The 17,853-nt window shown below is 39.2% G+C and overlaps 1 protein-coding gene across 3 annotated transcripts in view; it reads left to right on the top strand.

Annotated features, from left to right (window-relative positions):
* Positions 1-995: 995 nt before the first annotated feature.
* Positions 996-17,853, top strand: part of LOC126354008 (tonsoku-like protein) — a 277,353-nt gene continuing 260,495 nt past the window's right edge. The window contains exons 1-2 of one of the 3 annotated variants that reach the window (XM_050003320.1): positions 996-1,700; positions 6,389-6,435. In XM_050003320.1, coding sequence (XP_049859277.1) covers positions 6,423-6,435 — 13 coding nt within the window. In that variant the 5' untranslated portion in view covers positions 996-1,700; positions 6,389-6,422. Of the gene's footprint in view, positions 1,701-6,388; positions 6,436-13,881; positions 15,629-17,853 lie in introns of those variants that run through there. The other 2 variants (XM_050003321.1, XM_050003322.1) reach the window with 2 other exon arrangements.

Below are 17,853 nucleotides of genomic sequence, written 5' to 3'. Positions count from 1 at the left end.
TTTACTCTGTTCTAGTGTATTCAAAGAATAACTTATTAGAATACCAGTTCAGCGAGCATGTGCACTTTTATGGCACTATAAATAATAAACATATTGACATACTTAAATGTGTACCATTTAAATAATTGAACCGATGTGTAATGGTGGGTACGAAAATGTTCAACAAAGTGCCTCTGGAAATGATAGAAGTTCCACCGTATTCGACTTATTCAATACAAACTGTACAGTTGGTTGTCCATAATTCCTTTCAACGCAGTTAATGAATTTTATTAATGTGATAATGTGACAGCATAGTAGCAATTCTTTGGGATGTGTACCACAATTTCTGTCAATGCAAGATGCTTTGTTCAGATTATTTTAACTTAAATTGTAATTTTCTGGAAATTTGTTGAAATTTATCGTGGTTTTAGCAGTAATTTTCTGGAAATTTGTTGAAATTTATCGTGGTTTTAGCGTTTATGAACTAATCTTTTTGTGTTTATACTGGCTATGTATATGCATTTGTAACTTGACGTTGCCTTCTGCTGTAACACTTAAAAGACAATAAAATTTTATTTATTTATATCGATGTGTTAATTCTAGTTTCACTCGAGTCAGGACTACAGCTCTCAAGTAGGTACCGAATTTTTTAATGTAGCCCAAGTCGCACTTCTTCCAGCAGTTACTTGAGAATGGGTTTTTTCATTCGAAAGTAATTCACTAATTGGTTTTCGCTTATGAATGCTACTTCCGTTACAAGTTTGTTTGATGTCACAGTGTTATTTCTGTATAAAATCTATTTCCAAATCCAACATTTATGGTTTCTGTTCTTGTCAATGTATTCTTGGCTCAGTTCTAATCCCACAATATGAATGGCAACACCAATGTTCGTACGAATAATTCAGATTGATACCGTATTGAAAAAGAAATATTAGCAGGAGCGTTTGAAAATAGCAGCACACGACGCCACAGCTGAATCTACCCTCTATCAACTTGCTGTGGCGTCAGCACAGGTCTTCACTTTCGTCGCGTGTGGAAATCGGGCTGCGCTATCGTTTTGCGTATCCACAGATCACATTATTTCCAAAGATTAGTAATAACAGGATTTTGCGCGCGTATTTTGCCCTTGTGACGAATGATACGATTACAAAGTGAAATGAATTGTTTGTTTATGTTATTTACTGCAGAAGAGAGATAGTTATTGCGCCGCTGTGAGGCATTTATCTGTGTAATCGTCATTTTTAAGATACTTTGTTGTGACAATGGCACCTTAATCTCAGTTGTTTACAAAACACCGTGCGGCTGATACTGGCGATGTATGGTTGAAGTTTAAAATCCACATTTATTTATTTGATGATGGACATGCGATGTTATCTTTTAAATCGACATCGCTTGAGACCTAAAAATGCTTAAAATATTTCTCAGTGTACAGTGCTTCAAATGCATCTTTCCTTCTTTAGCTGTTAAACCACAAAATATTGTAGAAATCAGGACGTTTTCAACATTGCAAATATGAAGATTTATGTCACACGTAACGAAATCCGCGCTTCTAAATTCTCCAGCATTGGAGACTGGCAGTCTTTACTGTTTAATTATGGTGATAACGTTACGCGTTTGGAGTAGAAGGAAAGCACTTGAAATGCTGCTAAATAAGTGAACGTCTTGCCTGTCAAAAACTGTTCGAAATACGTACAGAACAACTAGTTAGCGATATATTCCTGGTGAGTACCGTATTTACTGAACAAATTCGTAATGTTATTGTGTGGAAACATGTAGGCCTAGTTAATTTTATTCCTTGTACTGTTTGCTGCCCTATTACTTTTGTTCACAATTAAGGGTATGATGAAATACACTCTTGAGCTCTTGGATTACACATAGCTCTGTGTTAGAGAGAGAGAGAGAGAGAGCACTATTAGAAAGAGTGAAACAAACTATCCGGAATTCTTACTGGCTCATACTAAGAAGAATGTGAACTACAAATCATAAATTGCAGACCTTCTTAACTGTCTCTGTACAGCTCTGTGTTATTTATAACATCGAATTTTGGATTCGAAAATCTCAAAAAGATGACTGACTTCTCCATTCACTGATGTGTTATGACTTCATGTTCTGGAGAACTTGTATTGAGGAAAAAATTTGTGTTCCACATAAACCTGTAATAAGGATAATATGCACTGTTCATTACAGCACCACTTGGAGACAGCTCTTCAAACAGTTGAGCATACTAACGATAACATTGCAATAAATTTCCTCCCTTATAAAGTTTCTTTTTGTCAGGAACCAATCAGAGCTTCAAAATAATAGTAATGTTTATAATTATTTAGCGAATGGAAAAATGATTTACACTGTCCATCACACTACCTTAATGTCACAGAAAGGAGTAAGGAATTAAGCCTAAAAAAGTATTTGACCACCTACCCATAGTTTGGATAAAGTTACGTATTGAACACCCCCCCCTCCCCACTTCCCCCCCCCAAAAAATATCTGACAGCCCGAGTTCTATTTTAGGGTGGAAAATGATAGTTTGGTTGTGAGATGGCAGAGCCAAAGCATGTGTAAACGGAAACACTGTTTATGGTAACAAATTAACCGGTAGTGAAGCCTAGTGTTTATGTGTGTACTATATTGAAAAATGCAATGTGGATCCAGTACATAACATTTAACCATTCATGTAAAGAATTTAATGGATAGCAAAATTAACTTCAAACTGAAATCAACCTTCCTTGTCAATTTATTCTCAAATAACGGAAGAACGATATGAAAAAGGATGTATTGCTACTCACCACATAAAAGGGATGTTGAGCATCAAAGAGGCACATTTAAAAGAACTCTTAGATGTTTTTTAGTTATTGGACATAGTCCATCAGACAGAAAAACACATTCACATACACAGCCATTGTCTTCTCTGGGCACTGCATTGAGTGGTGGTCTCAGTTGGAGTGGTAGGGGTACAGAAGGAGTATCGGGTTGCTAAGGGAGATATAGCAGGGTAGGGGTTATGGAAATGCTATAGTGCTGCTTGTGGGAGTATGAAAAGCTGTAGCAGGGACAAGATAGTGGACTGCGAGGTGCAGTCTCTGGACATCTGTGCTGAAGGCGATATAAAGTGGAGAGGGATGTGGAAGGAAAAGGGCTGTTCACATGAACTGGATGTATAGGTGACATGTGTGCGTCTGGGGTGGGAGAATGGTTGGGGATTAGTGAAGGTTGATGCGAGGTGAGTTTCATGAACGAAGGACATGTTGCAGGTAGAGTTTCCACTTGTGCAATTCAGAGAATCTGGCATGTTTGTGAAAGGATACAGAAGATGTGGGCTGTGAAGCATCCACTGAAGCTCGTTCGTTGTTGGTCAAGTTGTCTTTTGGTCACAGTTTGACCATCGCCATTCGTGCAGACAGCCAGCTTGGTAGCAGTCATGCCCGTATATGCTATACAGCAGTTGCATCTGAGTTTGTTGACTATGTGGCTGTCCTCTGAGGTGGCCATGCCTTGACAGGGTAGGAAATTGCGCAAAAATCTCGAAGGTTGGCAGAGTTTTGCAGAAGTTCGAAATATAGGGCGTACTTCAATGCGAGATGCTTTTAATAATTTCCAGGATGAAACTCTGTCTCAGAATCTGGCAGAAAACCCAGAGAGATTCTGGTCATATGGCACCAGTGCCAAGATGCAATCAATACATTCATTGTGCGATAACAATGCTGAAGTCACTGATGACAGTGCCACCAAAGCAGAGTTATTAAACACGCTTTTCCAAAACTCCTTTGCCAAAGAAGACGAAGTAAATATTCCCTAATTCCAATCAAGAACAACTGCGAAGATGAGAGGCATAGAAGTAGATATCCTCAGTGTAGCAAAGCAGCTTAAATCACTTAATAAAGGCAAGGCTTTCAGTACAGATGGTGTACCAGTATGCAGATGCAATAGCTCCATATTTGGCAATTATGTACAACCACTTGCTCACAGAAAGTTCCATACCTAAAGACTGGAAAGTTGCTCAAGTCACGTCAATACTCAAAAAGGGAAATAGGTGTAATCTGCTGAATTAAGAACCCATATCACTAATGTCGATTTGCAGTAGGGTTTTGGAATATGTACTCTATTCGAACATTATGAAGTACCTCGAAGAAAATGATTTATTGACACAGTCAACGCGGATTCACAAAATATCGTTCTTGCGGAACACAACTAGCTCTTTATACTTGTGAAGTAATGAGTGCTATCGACAGGGGATGTCAGTTTGACTCCATATTTTTAGATTTTCAGAAGGCTTTCGACACCGTTCCTCACAAGCGTCTTCTAACCAAACTGTGTGCCTACGGAATATTGTCTCAGTTGTGCGACTGAATTCATGATTTCCTGTTAGAAAGGTCACAGTTCGTAGTAATAGACAGAAAGTCATCCAGTAAAACGGAAGTAATATCCGGCATTCCCCAAAAATCATATTTTTATATTCAGTCCCAGCTGAGATAACTAACCCCAAGCTTTACAAAAAATGAAAATTTTCAAATTCATAAAATATTAAGGAAACATTTGTAAGTGTTTTTGCTCTATATGAGGCTAGTAGTGTATGCTAACCATAGGAAAAAAATAGACTCTCATAAATCACTCCTTGTTTGTTATTTTTGGACCTAAATCTGGATTTTTGAAACCTTGGATACCAAACTTTGGAGGTCATTTTGACTGGTTATTTTTGAATTCAGGGTATTTTGTGTAATAGACAATTTTGTAGAGGGCACATTCGCAAAAACAATCATGTCAATTGCAATGTGTAACTTAACCCAGTGCAGAGATATTCAAATTTTTGCTAATGTCTCCAGAGTGAAAAATAATTGTGCGCCTACAAATGAAAATAGCCGTCATCCGGTATAGGTGCAAGATAAATTACTTAAAAAAAACTGTTTTAATCTTCTCAAATATAGGGCAATCACATATAAAAAACTAAAATATTTTAAAATGGTCAAGCAACCATCCCTGGACCACTTCATATGGACTGACCTCCAGCAATTCAGTGCTGATGACAGAAATAACGATGAGCATCTATACTGTCCAGAGCCAGCTCTACTCTGTGAGGAGTAAAACTCACTACCCTAGATGTGTACATCTGCTGTTCAAAGAGCCCAGGAACATACCACTGGATTTTACATGTACGGAAAAAGATGCTTGCGTTGGAAGACGTGATACACACGGGTGGTACTTATGGTAGATTATAATAGCATTGTTCAGGCAGGTGGAGGTATTCTTATGTGAATGTTATTTTAGTTCTGATGTAAATAAAACAGAAAGAAACTTCCATATGGGAAAAATATATTAAAAACAAAGATTCCAAGACTTACCAAGCGGGAAAGCGCGGTAGATAGGCACAATGAATAAAACACACAAACACACACACAGAATTTGAGCTTTTGCAACCGGCGGCTGCTTCGTCAGGATAGAGGGAAGGAAAAGGAAAGATGAAAGGATGTGGGTTATAAGGGAGAGGGTAAGGAGTCATTCCAATCCCGGAAGTGGAAAGACTTACCTTAGGGAGAAAAAAGGATAACACACACACACACACACACACACACACACACACACACACACACACGCGCGCATATCCATACATACACAGACACAAGCAGCCATCACCTGTCTGACTTATTTGTCATTGTCACATAAGTATGAGTTGGACATTATGAAGTTGAATCTTTCGCACGAAAACACCACTGAACAAGATAATTATGGTGATCTGACCTTGTTTCCCACTACATAATCCATCTCCGTACTTCATTATAAAAGTAAGAGCATTGCAATAGATGATCCTATTTCAGTTATAGGCATATCACCCAGTCTATCACGTTTGGAAACATATTGGTATGCTTGTGTCTGTGTATGTATAGATGGATATGCGTGTGCGCGCGAGTATATACCTATCCTTTTTTCCCCCTAAGGTAAGTCTTTCCACTCCCGGGATTGGAATGACTCCTTACCCTCTCCCTTAAAACCCACATCCTTTCATCTTTCCTTTTCCTTCCCTCTTTCCTGATGAAGCAGCCGCCGGTTGCGAAAGCTCAAATTCTGTGTGTGTGTTTGTGTGTTTTATTCATTGTGCCTATCTACCAACGCTTTCCCGCTTGGTAAGTCTTGGAATCTTTGTTTTTAATATATGTTATTTTAGTTCTGATTAAATGAGTATATGTGTGCTCCCCTTTCCCCATGCAAGCCTCCACTCCCCCAAACACACACACGCACACACACCATTCCACTGTCAACCTACTGCCAGCTAATTTTGTATGCTTTGCACCCGTCTCTACTAGTAAGGAGCCTCTAATTCAATTGCCCATTAGTGTATACAAATCATTAACATGTATTTGAATTTGTAACATTTAGTAGCTGGATTGCTGTTTTCATCAACGTGTTGTCTTCCTTGCAGCTGTCTCTGCTTTCAAAAACTGATCATAGACAACATGGAGGAAGAAAGTAAGTGTCAGCAGCTATAAATAATTATGATTCATTTATGTCTTAAGTTATTAATTATTAAGAAAACATATGTATGTAAAGAGGCTGTGTTGAGCCACATGTATTTCTACCATTTATTCTCATATTTACACACACACACACACACACACACACACACACACACACACACACACATTATATATATAAAATAGAAAGAAACTTCCACATGGGAAAAATATATTAAAAACAAAGATTCCAAGACTTACCAAGCGGGAAAGCGCCGGCAGACAGGCACATGAACAAAACACACAAACACACACACAGAATTACGAGCTTTCGCAACTGGCAGTTGCTTCGTCAGGAAAAAGGGAAGGAGAGGGAAAAATGAAAGGATGTGGGTTTTAAGGGAGAGGGTAAGGAGTCATTCCAATCCCGGGAGCGGAAAGACTTCCCTTAGGGGAAAAAAAGGACAGGTGTACACTCGCACACACACACCCACACACATATCCATCTGCACATACGAACTCTATCCTGTGCTCGTAATTCTGTGTGTGTGTTTGTGTGTTTTGTTCATGTGCCTGTCTGCCGGCGCTTTCCCGCTTGGTAAGTCTTGGAATCTTTGTTTTTAATATATATATATATATATATATATATATATATATATATATATATATATATATTTTTTTTTTTTTTTTTTTTTCTCCATGACTTTATGTGTAAGGGAAGGGGCGCATTATGAGTAGTGTGAAATAGCTGCTATGCATGTCTTTAAGCACTGAGTAGAGTCCCTGCATGTATAATCATTTGTGCGTGGCATTTTTCTTCTTAGAGTTGTCACTTGAAAGTAGCAAGATGACATTAAATGGAATCACTTGCAGTTGTCTGTAGTAGAAATATTAGCCAGTTATCATGGCTGATTTTTTGTAGGTCTGTAATAACTTAAATATTAGTAGCAGCCATAGTGCTTTCTTTGGGTCAATAGGAAAGTTCAGTAAGAGTCGTCGGCTTTGGCCAGTGATAGTAATGTTTAAGGCTGCTGTCACATCAACTTGGCGTGAATATATTCACAGTTTCGTTGTTAGTTGTTGTTATTGTTGTTGTTGTGGTCTTAAGTCCAGAGACTGGTTTGATGCAGCTCTACATGCTACTCTATCCTGTGCAAGCTTCTTCATCACCCAGTACCTACTGCAACCTTCATCCTTCTGAATCTGTTTAGAGTATTCATCTCTTGGTATCCCTCTATGAATTTTACCCTCCACACTGCCCTCCAATACCAAATTGGTGATCGCTTGATGCCTCAGAATATGCCCTAACAACCAATCCTTCTAGTCAAGTTGTGCCACAAATTTCTCTTCTCTCCAATTCTATTCAATACCTCCTCGTTAGTTATATGATCAACCCATCTAATTTTCAGCATTCTTCTGTAACACCACATTTCGAAAGCTTCTATTCTCTTCTTGTCCAAGCTATATATCGTCCATGTTTCACTTCCATACATGGCTACACTCCATACAAATACTTTCAAAAACGACTTCCTGACACTTAAATCTATACTTGATATTAACAAATTTCTCTTCTTCAGAAACACTTTCCTTGCCATTGCCAGTCTACATTTGATATCCTCTCTACTTCGACCATCATCAGTTATTTTGCTCCCAAAATAGTAAAACTCATCTACTACTTTAAGTGTCTCATTTCCTAATCTAATTCCTGCAGTATCACCCAACTTGATCCGACTACATTCCATTATCCTCGTTTTGCTTTTGTTGATGTTCATCTTATATCCTCCTTTCAAGACACTGTCCATTCCGTTGGGCTGCTCTTCCAGGTCCTTTGCTGTCTCTGACAGAATTACAATGTCATCGGCGGACCTCAAAGTTTTTATTTCTTCTCCATGGTTTTAATACCTACTCCAAATTTTTGTTTCCTTCACTGCTTGCTCAATATACAGATTGAATAACATTGGGGATAGGCTACAACCCTGTCTCACTTCCTTCCCAATCACTGCTTCCCTTTCACACAACCTCGACTCTTACAACTGCCATCTGGTTTCTGTACAAATTATAAATAGCCTTTCGCACTCTGTATTTTACCCCGTCCACCTTCAGAAGTAGAAAGAGATTATTCCTGTCAACATTGCCAACAGCTTTCTCTAAGTCTACAAATACTAGACAAGTGGGTTTGCCTTTCCTTAATCTAGCTTCTAATATAAGTCGTAGAGTAAGTATTGCCTCACGTGTTCCGATATTTCAATGGAATCCAAACTGATCTTCCCCGAGGTCGGCTTACCAGTTTTTCCATTCGTCTGTAAAGTATTCACGTTAGTATTTTGCATCCATGACTTATTAAACTGATAGTTCGGTAATTTTCACTTCTGCCAACACTTGCTTTCTTTGGGACTGGAATTATTATATTCTTCTTGAAGTCTGAGGGTATTTCTCATACATATTTGTCACTAGATGGTAGAGTTTTGTTAGGGCTGGCTTTCCCTAGACTGTCAGTAGTTGTAATGGAATGTTGTCTACTCCTGGGGCCTTGTTTTGACTTAGCTTTTTCGTTGCTCTGTCAAACTCTTCACGCAGTATCATATCTCCTATTTCATCGTCATCTACATTCTCTTCCATTTCTATAACATTGTCTTCAAGAACATTGCCCTTGTATAGACCCTGTATATACTCCTTCCACCTTTCTCCTTTCCCTTCTTTGCTTAGAACTGGGTTTCCATCTGAGCTCTTAATATTCATGCAAGTGGTTCTCTTTTCTCGAAAGGTCTCTTTAAGTTTCCTGTAGGCAATATCTATCTTACCCCTAGTGATATGCACCTCTACATCCTTACATTTGTCCTCTGGCCATCCCTGCTTAGCCATTTTGCACTTCCTGTCGATCTCATTTTTGAGACGATTGTATTCCTTTTTGCCTGCTTCATTTTATGCATTTTTGTATTTTCTCCTTTCATCAATTAAATTCAGTATCTCTTCTGTTACACAAGGATTTCTTGTAGCCCTCGTCTTTTTACCTACTTGATCCTCTGCTACCTTCACTATTTCATCTCTCAGGGCTACCCATTCATCTTCTACTTTTTTTCTTTCCCCTATTCTTTTCAATCATTCCCTAATCCTCTCCCTGAAGCTCTGTACAACCTCTGTGTTTTTTTTTTTTTCAGTTTATCCAGGGCCCATCTCCTCAAATTCCCACCTGTTTGCAGTTTCTTATAATCTACATAATCCAGCCCAGTTCAAGAGTAATAGCAGTGTGCATAGCTATAACACCAGGAGAAAGGATGATCTTCACTATGTAGGGTTAAATCTGACTTTGGCACAGAAGGGGGTAAATTTTTCTGCCACAAAAGTCTTTGGTCACCTACCAAACAGCATCAAAAGCCTGACAGATAGTCAACCAACATTTAAAAATAAATTAAAAGAATTTCTAGATGACAACTCCTTCTAATCATTGGCTGAATTTTTAGATATAAATTAAGGGAGGGAAAAAAAACTAACTTAAGCATTAGTGTCGTGCAATATTTTGTGTAATGTACAGACATCTTTCTTTCCACATCATTACGAAGTGTCGTATTCATGATCTATGGAACAAGTATTAATCTAATCTACAGTTCATAACCAATAGATTGTGGTCAGAGTCCACATCTGACCCTGGAAATGTATTACAGTTTAAAACCAGGCTCCTAAATCTCTGTCTAACTATTGTGTAATCTATCTCAGACCTTCCAGTATCTCCAGGCTTCTTCCATGTATACAGCCTTCTTTTATGATTCTTGAACCAACTATTGGCTATGATTAAGTTATGCTCTGTGCAAAATTCTACCAGGCGGCTTTCTCATTCCTTCCTTACACCCATTCCATATTCGCCTACTACGTTTGCTTCTCTTCCTACTACCAAATTCCAGTCACCCATGACTATTAAATTTTCATCTCTCTTCACTATCTGAATAATCTCTTTTATCTCATCATACATGCCATCAATCTCTTCATCATCTGCAGAGCTAGTTGGCATATAAACTTGTACAACTGTGGTAGGCGTGGGCTTCGTGTTATCTTGGCCACTATAATGCGTTCACTATGCTGTTTGTAGTAGCTTACCAACATTTGTATTTTCCTATTCATTATTAAACCTACTCCTGTGTTACCCCTGTTTGATTTTGTATTTATAACCCTGTATTCACCTGACCAGAAGTCTTGTTCCTCCTGCCACTGAACTTCACTAATTCCCACGATATCTAACTTTAACCTATTCATTTCCCATTTTAAATATTCTAACCTACCTGCCCGATTAAGGGATCTGACATTCCACACTCCGGTCCATAGAATGCCAGTTTTCTTTCTCCTGATAACGACATCCTTTTGAGTAGCCCTGCCCGGAGATCCAAATGGGGGACTATTTTACCTCCGGAATGTTTTATCCAAGAGGACGCCATCATCATTTAACCATACAGTAAATCTGCACGCCCTCAGGAAAAATTACGGCTCTAGTTTCCCCTTGCTTTCAGCCGTTTGATGTACTAGCACAGCAAAGCTGTTTTGCATAGTGTTACAAGGCCAGATCAGTCAATCATCCAGACTGTTGCCCATGCAAGTACTGAAAAGGCTGCTACCCCTCTTCAGGAGCCACACGTTTGTCTGGCCTCTCAGCAGATACCCCTCTGTTGTGGTTGCACCTATGGTACAGCTATCTGTATCGCTGAGGCACGCAAGCCTCCCCACCAACGACAAGGTCCATGTTTCAGGGGGGGGGGGGGTGTTAGTTGACGAATCCAACAAATATGAGGGGGAAAAGAACTAGTTGCGGTGACAGATTGATTTGTAACGTTGCCCAAGGTTAGGTTGGAAGGCGACAATTTGGGGGTGAATTTGTGGAATTTGTGAAGCCAACAAATGTGATACTAACAAAACCTGGCTGTGGTGACAGGCTGATTTGTAGCTTGTCTCATTTGGAAAAAAAAAGACACATTATAGTCATTATATTGTTTACAACATTTGTCGCATGTTTCCTACGTCACTGGTCAAAGCCGACAACTCTTATCAAGCATTCCTCTATATCTCTCCCCCTATAGTCGACATATTCTTCACAAGAGTACAGCAACTGTATTGATATTTAAAACAACCATAATGTGTCATTTATTTTTCTGTCTCAGTTGCTCATTTTTTAACACATGACGTGTTGATCACCTCCGATCATACTCAGATCTAGAATGTAGTTGTGTTAGCAACCTGCTGTGTCTGTGTTGAAACTGCTCATCACTCAGGTTGTTCTGACACAGACGTATTTGTTGGCACAAACATAGGTCTGAAGATTTTCCAGGGAGATTGAAACTTGTCACATAAAAAATATGACACTGGGACTGAAAAATAAATGAAATAGAAGAATTACTTTACCATTTTTCATTTTGTGGTGTTAGAAAATCAAAACATGCTTATTCTTATTATTATAAAATTCCTTTCTCAGACATTATGTCTGGTTGAAAATGGAAAGTGTCGCGGACCTTGATCAAGCGTGACTTCTTTTTAGCTGTTATGATATACATTACATTGCATTTAGGGACATTCAGGTTATTGAACATGTATCAATAATTACAGATTTCTGTAGTTACGTTTGGATGTAGCTGTATTGCGCGGATGTTCTGCTGGATATTGTGTGGCATGACTCCTGTAGTTGATAGTATAATTGGTATAATGTCAACTTTATCCTGATGCCACATGTCCTTGACTTCTTCAGCCAGTTGGATGTATTTTTCAATTTTTTCTCCTGTTTTCTTCTGTATATTTGTCTTATTGGGTATGGGTATTTTGATTAGTTGTGTTAATTTCTTCTTTTCATTGGTGAGTATGATGTCAGGTTTGTTATGTGGTGTTGTTTTATCTGTTATAATGGTTCTGTTCCAGTATAATTTGTACATTTTGTGGTGCATACTTGTATGTGGGAATGTGTTGTTTTATTAGTTTATGTTGTATGGCAAGTTGTTGATGTATTATTTTTGCCACATTGTCATGCCATCTGGGGTATTCTGTATTTGCTAGTATTGTACATCCGCTTGTGATGTGGTCTACTGTTTCCATTTGTTGTTTACAAATTCTCCATTTATCTGTTGTGGTATTGGGATCTTTAATAATATGCTTGCTGTAATATCTGGTGTTTATTGTTTGATCCTGTACTGCAATCATGAATCCTTCCGTCTCACTGTATGTATTGCCTTTTCTTAGCCATGTGTTGGATGCGTCTTGATTGATGTGTGTCTGTGTTAGATGATATGGGTGCTTTCCATGTAGTGTTTTCTTTTTCCAATTTACTTTCTTCGTGTCTGTTGATGTTATGTGATCTAAAGGGTTGTAGAAGTGGTTATGAAATTGCAATGGTGTAGCCGATGTATTTATCTGAGTGATTGCTTTGTGTATTTTGCTAGTTCCTGCTCGTTCTATAAAGGATTTTCTTAAATAGTCCACCTGTCCATAATGTAGGTTTCTATGTTGATAAATCCACTTCCTCCATCCTTTCTGCTTAATGTGAATCTTTCTGTTGCTGAATGTATGTGATGTATTCTATATTTGTGTCATTGTGATCGTGTAAGTGAATTGAGTGCTTGTAGGTCTGTGTTACTCCATTTCACTACTCCAAATGAGTAGGTCAATATTGGTATAGCATAAGTATAAGTATTTATAGCTTTTGTCTTGTTTCTTGCTGTCAATTCTGTTTTCAGTAAGCCTATTTTTGTTTGTCTTTGTCTATATTTTTCTTTCAGTTCTTCTTTAATATTTGTATTATCTATTACTATTTTTTTGTCTGTATCCTAGATATTTATAGGCATCTGTTTTTCCATCGCTTCTATGCAGTCGCTGTGGTTATCCAATATGTAATCTTCTTGTTTAGTGTATTTTCCCTTGACTATGCTATTTTTCTTATATTTGTCTGTTCCAAAAGTCATATTTACAGGATACCATTGATGAATACTTCTGTTAACTTTAGTAATTGGTTGAGATGTTGATTTGTTGCTGCCAGTAGTTTTAGATCATCCATGTATAGCAAATGTGTGATTTTGTGCTGGTATGTTCCAGTAATATTATATCCATAATTAATATTATTTAGCATGTTGGATAGTGGGTTCAGAGCAAGGCAGAACCAGAAAGGACTTAATGAGTCTCCTTGGTATATTCCACCCTTAATCTGTATTGGCTGTGATGTGATATTACTTGAATTTGTTTGGATATTAAGTGTGGTTTTCCAATTTTTTACTACTATGTTTAGGAACTGTATCAATTTAGGATCTACTTTGTATATTTCCAATATTTGTAGTAACCATGAGTGGGGTACACTATCAAAAACTTTTTGGTAATCAATGTATGCATAGTGCAGCGACCTTTGTTTAGTTTAAGCTTGATGTGTCACCTCTGTATCTATTATCAGTTGCTCTTTACACCCTCGTGCTCCTTTGCAGCAGCCTTTTTGTTCTTCATTTATAATTTTGTTATGTGTTGCATGTGTCATTAATTTCTGTGTAATGACTGAAGTTAATATTTTGTATATTGTTGGTAGGCATGTTATGGGGCGATATTTTGCTGGGTTTGCTGTGTCTGCTTGATCTTTAGGTTTCAAATAAGTTATTCCTTGTGTAAGTGTATCTGGGACTGTGCATGAGTCTGCAATGTAATTGTTAAATAATTTAGTTAGATGTGAATGTGTTGAGGTGAACTTCTTTAGCCAGAAATTTTCTATTTTATCATTTCCAGTGGCTTTTCAGTTGTGCGTACAATTAATTGCTCGGGTGACTTCATGTTGCAAAATTATAACTTCAGGCATTGGTGGTATCGTCTTGTATGTGTCTGTTTCTGCTTGTATCCACTGTGCATGTCTGTTATGTTGTACCGGGTTTGACCATATGTTGCCCCAGAATTGTTCCATGTCTGTTATGTTTGGTGGATTGTCTATTTTAATGTCTGTGTTATCTATTGTCTGGTAAAATTCCTTTTGGTTTGTGTTGAATGTTTGGTTTTGTTTCCTTCTATTTTCACTTTTTTTGTATCTTCTAAGTCGTTTGGCCATTGCTTGTAATTTCTCATTCTTTTCATCTAATTGTTCTATTGCTTCTTGTTGTGAGATTTTACCCAACCTTTTTCGTTTTTTGTCTGATATTTCATTTCTTATAAATTGTGTTAGCTGTCCGATGTCTTTTCTCAGTTTTTCTGTTCTGATCTGTAGCCTGTGTTGCTATGCTGTTTTTGTGGGTTTCTTCTGTGTGGTGGTTGGTTCTGATCTCTGACTCGTGTGTATATTTAGTGTAGTGAGTGCTCCTACATAAACCAGTAGTTGCAACTCTTCCATAGTTGTATTTTCATTTATTTTGTTGTGTATGATTGTGTTGATAGTTGTTATTGTTGTTTCGACTTGTGGGTTATTTGGTGGTCTATGCAAGAATGGTCTAATGTCTGTATTTGTGTCTTTGTATTCTATATAGGTCTGCTGAAATTTTTCTTCTATATCTAACATGTGTCACTTCGTGTTCTATTTGTGCTTGTTCTGGTGGCTGTCTTAAGATTTCATTTTCCTCCTATTGTTTAATTGATGCATGTTGTTCTGTGTTTGTTTGCTCTGGGATGTTTGGGTCCATTACTGTATTTTCTTCTTCTTCTGACTGCACAATATTTTTTTGCAGTATTTGTTGTACTTGTTGTTTGATGTTTTCTAATTCTGATTGGGGTATCCTGTTATTTTTGATTATTACACGGATCTGATCAGCTAGTCATTGTTCTGTTAAAAATCTTAATTCTGGGTATCTGGTAATAAATGTTGTGTATACCTGTGATCTGTATCCAGTTGTGTTGGTTCCTAAGTTTGTTGCTTGGTAATAACAGAACATGAGGTGTCGGTTAACTTCATCTAACCATCTCATCCACTGTCTTTGTTTTCCTTCTAGAGTGGTTGCAGGAAGCATATCCTGCAAAACACCTCTATTTGAATTTAAATCATTTGCCGTGTGGGTAGCAGTGTCGTTACCGTTGTGGACGGGCATAGGGTTCAAGCGTCGTCCACGACCATGATGGGGCTTGTCCGAGGCTTCATTAGTTCTGTCCTGAACCAACTAATCACACTGATAGGGTGGTTAGCCCTATTAGTGGTTTGTTCTTTTCGTCACCTTTTACGACTGGCAGAACATACCGGAGGCCTATTCTTATCCCGGGCCTCCACGGGGTTTATTATTATTATTATTGTAATTATCACTATCATTATTATTATTATTATTATTATTATTATTATTATTATTATTATTTAAAATCATCTAAGGCCATTTTATACAACAGTACAGAATACGTCGGTTACATTACTGAAATAATATATGTACATACACAAAGTATGATACCATTAGGTGGGATAGAGCAGGAAATCGGCCATGGCCTTATCAACTGAACAGTTCCATCATTCATCTTCACAGCTTGGTAAAACCAAAAAAAACTAGTGTCAGGATGGTCTGTTCAGGGAACAAATCCCATTTTGGAAAGCATCCAGCTTCATATGTGTGGACACTAGTCACAGTTCCCATGTACATTGTGTCCCAGGAGGAATGGTCAGTATTCAGGGATATGACAGGAACAGTCATTTGAAATGAAAGACTCTAGTAAACGTGGGCTCTAAAATATATATGGTGAGAGATATGAGCATGTCTTCATCTTTCATACTGTGAAATAAATCTGTTTACCTGTAATAAAGCTATTTTTGCTTTGTAACAACTTTGTAACATGATTATTGAACCATGATGGGGGCATCCCATCCCTCACTGTTTTGCTTGTCTTATACATATCTAAGGCATATTGCACAGCGGGATTCAATCTTATCTGTTTGTGCTCCATAGCTTCATTCCCAGAGCTGAATATTTGGTGTTGACTGTTCATACACTGTGAAATCTGGTTCATGTCACTCTCGCTAAGCAAAAATATTTTTCTACCACATCTCTCAACAGTGTGTAACACCTATAGTAATTGGTTATACAACAGACTTATGTTAACTGATTCCCTCTTTTATGTTAAATTACTTGAAAAGTTTTAGCCTGTTAGTTTCCAGTAGACCTAACATGTTGCCCTCATGAATGGGTTCTCTGATTGCTTTAAGTAATTTTAAAAAAGAATTATCAGAATGACATGTGGAATAATCGGGTCTAGTGCCGGATGTTTGTGTCGCTCTGGCACAATATTTGCCATGTAACTCGTTGCCTTCTTCAGGTGCTATGTGAGACTGCCGTATTGGAGGATCTTGTCCAGTATTTATGCCCAGAGGGTGCTGGGTGCTCTCTCTGCCGTCTGCGCCCGCCTGGCGCTGCCTGTAATGTGTTCTCTCTTCCCCGGTGCTCCCTCGGACTCCTGTGCCTGATTTGTTCGCCATCCTTGGCAGCTGTCTGAGGCCCGTTCTGTGTCGGGCGTTCCGTTCACGGTCTGCGCCCACCTGGTGCTACTCCTGAGGTTTTGGCCCTGCTCTGATGCTCTCACGGACGTCCGCACCCGGCTCATCCACCATCTGTGGCCGTGGCAGGTGCCTGGGGCCGGACGCGTTTGGCGTTCCGTTCTTGGTCCGCACTCGCTTGATGCTGCTCCTGAGGTATTGGCACTTCCCTGGTGCTCCCACAGATGTCCGCGCCCGCCTCGTCCACCATCTGCAGTTGTGGCAGCTGTCTGAGGCCCGTCTCGCGCTTGGCGCTCCGTTCGTGGTCTGCGCCCGCCTGGTGCTGCTTGTAAGCTGTTGTCTCTTCCCTGGTGCTCCCTCGGCAGCTCTCTGAGACCCATCGTTTGTCGGGCATTCCGTCCGCTGTCTGCGCCCGCCTGGCACTGCTCCTGAGGTGTTGGCACTTCCCTGGTGCTCTGACAGTTGTCCGTGCTTGGCTCGTCCATCATCTACGGTCATGGTGGCTGTCAGAGGCCTGTCCTGCGTTGGGAGTTGCGTTTGTGGTCCGTGCCCGCCTGGTGCTTCTCTGCGGCGTTACTACTTCTTGAGATTTTTCTTGGTTCTTTTTGTTGGGCCCTGATAAGCTTCAGAGCCGGACTCCACGCCGAGCTGAGCTGGTAACCGCTGTCTCGGTTTATTAGGTTGTCTGTGACCTTGATCTCGATGGTCTTCTTTATGACACTGTCCCAAAATCTTGGAGTCTGTGTCACAATTTTGGTGTTGTTGTCCATTGAATGACCAAGCTCCAGACAATGCTCCGCTATGGCAGATTTGGTTGCCTGTCCGAGTCTGGTGTGCCTCTGGTGTTCTTTGCACCTGAGGTCCACCGTCCTGGTTGTCTGGCCAATGTATGATTTTCGACACTGGCGCGGGATGTTGTAAATGCCTGGTTTACATAGCCCCAGGTCATTACAGGCTGCGCCAGGCAGGCGCAGGCGGCAGAGAGAGCACCCAGCGCCCTCTGGGCATAAATACTGGACAAGATCCTCCAATATCGCAGTC

Source organism: Schistocerca gregaria, chromosome 3, assembly GCF_023897955.1.
Source record: "Schistocerca gregaria isolate iqSchGreg1 chromosome 3, iqSchGreg1.2, whole genome shotgun sequence".
NCBI lineage: Eukaryota > Metazoa > Arthropoda > Insecta > Orthoptera > Acrididae > Schistocerca > Schistocerca gregaria.
Note: the sequence above shows the minus strand (reverse complement) of the source record. Positions and strands in the feature narration are given on the sequence as shown.